At 36.5% G+C, this 6,000-nt stretch overlaps 1 protein-coding gene across 1 annotated transcript in view; it reads right to left on the reverse strand.

Moving 5' to 3' along the window:
- TBX21 (T-box transcription factor 21) overlaps window positions 1-4,688 on the reverse strand; it is a 36,139-nt gene extending 31,451 nt beyond the window's left edge. Inside the window, exon 1 of the mRNA XM_088474576.1 lies at window positions 4,036-4,688. Coding sequence (XP_088330702.1) covers window positions 4,036-4,688 — 653 coding nt within the window. The remainder of the gene's footprint in view (window positions 1-4,035) is intronic.
- Between the last annotated feature and the right edge of the window lie 1,312 nt (window positions 4,689-6,000).

A 6,000-nucleotide genomic window follows, 5' to 3' on the forward strand; every position in this document is an offset into this window, starting at 1 on the left:
CACCTGTCCCATTCATACAGCACCCCCATTTACCTGTCCCACATAAATTAACCCATTTTCCGACATGTCATTATTTGCCAAATTAAGCTAATTAAAAATTATTTTTTTTTGCCTAATTAGTCATTAAGGAGAGTGTCCCAGTGGTTCTGAACCAAGTCCTGAGATTTTTACCTTGAAATAGGGACTTTCCCCAACTTTTCACCTGCTCAGGAGGTGGTGAAAACTTAGTCTCGGAAACCGCAGCTAATAGGATAGCTTGATAAGTATAAATTCACACAATAAGCCGTTTTTCAAGAAAAATCAGCTTATTGAATTACCCTTAAACATGGTATCTACTAAGCTGGAGAAGAGGGAAGGCAAATTATAAACCTGGCTGATGGAAGGCAGGGTTAAAATGCCTGTTTACCCCTCCATATTTTTATTTTTTATTTTTACATATTTTGTTACATAATCCAGGATATGTGAAATATCTGCCCTCTTACGTAACGTAAAATGTTTCAGAAATGACATAAAACTTTTCTCTCCACGTTCCAGGCAGTAGTGATATGAGAAAAGAGTTAATAGTTGATCTTATTTTTACTTAACAGAAGAATGCGGGGACAGGTGTAATCACAAATCATTATTTAATCCACCAGGAAGCATGAATGCCAAGTTATGCAAAGGATCATGGGGGCTTGACTAATGATTTCTCCTGCTACAAAGAGTAAATGTAAATTCTACATATCAAATAAAATATATATTGTGGGATATTGAGGTCACTAATTCAAATAACACCTAATGAATCTGTTTGCAATATACATTCCATGTTAATGCATCTCTGAGTATATAGTAATATATTTGTATATCATTTAGTAACATTATAGAATAAACTAGTGTAAATCAAACAGAACGGTGCTAAAGAGAAAAAAGTTAACAAGTAACAAAGTGTGTAACACCGTCTAAGAAATTGAAGTTTACAAAGGAAATGACAACACTAATTTTAACGATGAAAACTGAGTAAAAATAAACTTGTGAAAAGACCTTCTACATTTACGCCCTAATGCAGAACGTTACCTTAGTAACTAAATACAATGTATGTTTTCTTACAACTGAAGAAGTCTTGTAATGGCAACAATTTCTATCCATAATTGCCATTAAATGAAACAACATCCTTTAAATTATTGTCTCCGAAAAAAAGTTTTTTAATGTTATTTTACCTCAGATTATTTGTCACACTGCTTCTAATGCCTTGTCTGTGAAGTGTGGCTTTTCTTTGTTTCTTTGTCAGATTATCTGACATTTCTTGCTGTGAGTATATTGAAGAGCAACTGGCTGAGGTAAACCATTCAGTTTCAGGTCTCAGATTAAAGCTGGAATCGCATTGCCCTTTCATTTTGAGGGGGAAGCTACTCAGAGACAGGACAGAGAATGTGTTTGTCATTGTCACTCTTTATTAAGGTGATACAACTAGGCTCTGGGGCTGATAGTGAGTTGTATTTACGCCAGGTTGAATAGTGTAAAATACGCGCTTGGTTCAGCACGTGCCCAGAAAAGGCTGCATGCATATGTGTGAGTACAGATATGCTTGAATCAGCCCACTTGTTATTGGGAAGGTGAGATGGGGGAGTGAAGGAGCAATCTAAAGTAGACCGAATAACATTTTTGTGGAATTGCCAATATATGCAGACCTGTACAGAGATGCATATAAGACCCACAAAGCCATGTCAGTTTTGGGTGCCTGAGGGCACACGGATGATAATGATGGTAGCCAGTACTGTCTAGCTGATTATGATTGGCTGAATTGTCAGATTCACCTCTGGTCCTTATTTTTTTTTTCTTTTTATTCGTAAACATGGTTTTCTCGCAATCTCTCCTTATTCTAAGGGCTTTGCGTGCTTTTAAAAGGATTATATGAAATGGAAACAATATATTATAACAAAGTTCAGTCAACATGCTATTATTAGGATTGCACATAAATGTCTCCTTAGTCCATGTTTATGTATGTGTATGTATACAAACTCAAGGTTGGCCTACTTGTATACATAATTTTGAAAGTGTTTGTTTGCCTATTGAAAATGGGTAATATGTACTAATATAGTGGCCATAGTTAAATGCTTGCAAGCGGAAATATACTTTTCTCGGCCTAAAGTATAGTAAACTAATCAAAGCTGATTGCTGATTTGTTTCTACCTGTTAATGTGCTGGTAGTAAAAAGCCCAAATATAATAGTTATTATGAAAACACTTTTTTATTGTTCCAGCTTGTTTTCTGATCTGGGATCTCGGTAGTCTATCACCCAGCCCAGTTGAGTATGAGTTTTTATGAGTCCACATACTTAGAAAATTACAGATTGCATACAGCTAATGGGTACAGCTTTTGTCCAATCACTAAACTATAAGGGAGTCCAGCAAGTGCAAAAAAAAGGTATGTTCAGTACTTTCTTCTATTTGTATATTTTATTAATGGGCGATACTGAATTTTCCTGTATTTTTAATTTTTATGTATATATATATATATATATATATATATTAAGTAACGATATTAAAGGCAGGCACTAGTTTACTGCAATGACAGTTCTTTCATAAATGCATTCAATGAATACTGCAGGATGTTAAAGATTTTATTTTATCATTAATACAAAAGTTTAAATATTCAAATTGAAACGAAACTGCAACAAATTTGGCCTGACATTTTACATTGTTAATGAAAGCCAAAATAGTTGCATTCAGTGATGCTAAGCACTGCATACATGTCGATTATAATTCTTCTACTTCACTTTTTTTTTTTTTTAGACATTATATTGATGCAAGAGCAATATCTGATACTGACCAAAGAAAAATTGTATGTATGCTTATACATTCATATATATATATATATATATATATATATATATATATATATATATATATATATATATATATATATAAAGGTAACAACACGGTCTTCATATTTGAAGTGATACATTTGTTCAAAATCCTCAGAATGAATTGTTTCTTGAACAATAAACAATAAACAGGCTGACATGCATTCTATATGCCAAAATATATTTGTGCGAGTATTGCATGTAGACTGTTTCAATAGCCTTTCTCCTAAAACTTTTCATTGAATAGCTGTGTGGTGTGAGTATTGCATATACTGTAGACTGGGTCAATGGTCTTTCTTCTAAAATTTTTCATTGGATTGCTGTGTGTGCAGTTTATTGCTGCTTGGGCTGATCATTTTCATTTCAAAGTTGCACCTGTTTATATGTTATATGTAGTTCTGTGTGTGTGTGTTTGTGTATATATATATCCATTCTGCACCCCAGTTAAACCAATTAACATATTAAAATATGCACGAATTGTATAAATATTACAAAAATATACTGATTGATTTTTTTCACCTGTCAAACTACCCCTCCAAAGGTAATCTATCTAACCTAACAGGATCTACCATCTAGTTGAGCTGACCACAGGTTGTAAACTATTAGTATACATATAGGGGCATATGTATCAATGCTTGATGTGAGATAAAATTGTGAAATATATATCACCAACCAATCAGCTCCAAACTATCATTTCTTAAACACAGCCTGCAAAATGTAAGTTAGAAGCTGATTGGTTGGTGATATATATCTCACAATTTTATCACATCAAGCTTTGATACATATGTCCCATAAACTGATAATGGTGTACACAAACTCCAATACATCTATATGTGTGTGTCTGTATTTAATGATTATAGTCTTTGTATAGGTATTTTATATTTTGTTCAACTGTGGATTTGTGTAGCTTCATGATATAGCTATGCGTCTTTGTGTTGATTTGCTATTTGCGTTGTAAATGTCATGTGATACTTTTAGTGTTGTTACAGTGAGTGCTATATATGCAAATGTGCCGCTAAATCTGTTTGTCATCATGTAGTTATTAATTTGTGTGAGGGTGTATTTTCCAGTATGTAAAGAGTTTTGCATAACTAATGGAAATGTTAGTACAGCTTGCACATTTTGTAGGGCTTATGAGTTCTGTAAAATAAAATATTACAGGTATTAAACAAAAAAAGTGCGTTGCCACTTACCTGCCTTGCTTTGTGATGATCATCTCTGTCTGATGTTTGTGAAATTTGCCCCACAGGTGGTAGTTAGCCAGATTGACCTGCACCTTCTCTGAGTTTTGGCACCCTGGACTAGGTGTGCGAGTGAAGGAGTGTGGTAGGTTTATAGGGTAAGACAAATGTCCTTCGGTTTGGGGGTAACTTTCTGTATCTTCCGCCACAGGAGAATATTCTTGATTGTAGGAGCAGTTGGTGTGGGGTACGTGACGGTGTCCATGTGGGTAGGGGTAGTTTGGGGGTAGATTTTCATCTGTAGAATCAATGTGATCATATTTATGCTGCTGTGCTGTGGGCAAGCTCTCAATGTCCGCTCTTCTTCGCAATTGTTCAATGCTTTGCATTTGTTTTTCACTTTCAATCCCCACAGTGCTCCTCTTTCTAATTGTGCTCTGCATATTTGGTTCACTTTGGATCCTTGCTCCGCTTCGCATCTCCTCTGTGCTCTGCATGTCCGTTGAGCTCTGCAGTTCTGTTATGCTCTGCATGCCTATAATGTCCTGCAGGCCTGTGCTCTGCACCCTTGGCGTACTTGGCATCTTCAATGTTCTCTGTAGCTCTGCAGTGCCCTGCATGTGGTGTTCTGCTGATAGACTGTGCACTCGAATTTCTCTATGCATTCTGACACGTAATGCTCCGCTGCACCCATGGAAGTATCTCAGAGCTACTCCTCCAGTGTCACTGTTGCACTAGGTGGATGTCGCACAAGGGTCACGTGGGTAATGTATATATGTGTATGTGTTTTTGTGTATTTACAGCCCCTTCTCCACCTATGTACCTGTCTTTATCGTCCCATCACTTCAGAACTTGCCACTCAGTATCCTGACCTAAAATCAACTTACAGACATTCTACTCTTCCCGTAGTGTGGTTCTGCACCCAGGCCTGTTTCTTTTGCCCCTGATCTTGTCACACCCCTCCGAATTCTTAGCCTGGTAGATTTCCCCTCCTTTTGTCTGTCACTAGCTGCCTGCACCCTTCATTCTGCATCCTCTAGTGTGTCAGCCTGCCACGGTCTTTTTAGTGTACAGTCACTTGTTCTGTATCTTGGCAATGTCCCCGTCTGACTTTGTGAGGGTGTCAGTCACTCTTCTCTGTCACTGCCTGTCATATGGCTTCTGTGTCTCTGCCTCTCTGTATCTGTCTCACACATTGAGCTTTTATCATAGGGAAATTAACTGATCACTGATTGGGTAAAGTCACCCCCTCAATACTGCCTACAGTGTGACCTGTGAGGTTGCTGTGACTTAAAGTCACACAGTCACATACATCAGATGCTACATGAGTACAGTAATACAGACACATTTTCATAACCCTAAACAGATGCGAACTTAAATATTCATTTTTATCTCCCACATTTTGTAATGTTTTGGACTAGTTTATTTATGTAGCTGTGCATTTTTCCACATATTAAAAACACATAAAACATTATACAAACATTGGCAGAATAATGTTTATTATGCAAAGCTAAACACCGAAAACCTAGAGCATACTCTGTGACAGAAATCCTGACCACAGCTTTTCATATCTACATTGTACCCTGCGTTGGAGAAGGTAGTCAGTATCCTCTAGACTGCACTATTGTGGGTACTGTGGTAATAAAGTGTCTTTGCTGGACGGAATTTTCTATGATGAGCATATTTATTTTGAATTATGTGTGTTTGTGATGCAGTGTGCTGTGTGTTCTGCAACTAGCGCAGGAAGTAGCTCCTCAGGTTACCGTCAGCTCTGGGAATCTGCCGGTAATATGAGCAGCGACAGCAGGAGATATACAGGGTCAGTATATAAATATATACACACATTAAGAATTAAACATTAAAAGTCAACGTGTGTATAAAAGTTATGTGAATACATGTAACTATCCTATCATATATTTTTTGTTGAGTAATAATATTATCTAATATGTTGAGAGTAGTGCTGTCAAGGTATAAATG

This window comes from Taudactylus pleione, unplaced genomic scaffold (genome assembly GCF_031769625.1).
Source record: "Taudactylus pleione unplaced genomic scaffold, aTauple2 ptg000155l, whole genome shotgun sequence".
NCBI lineage: Eukaryota > Metazoa > Chordata > Amphibia > Anura > Myobatrachidae > Taudactylus > Taudactylus pleione.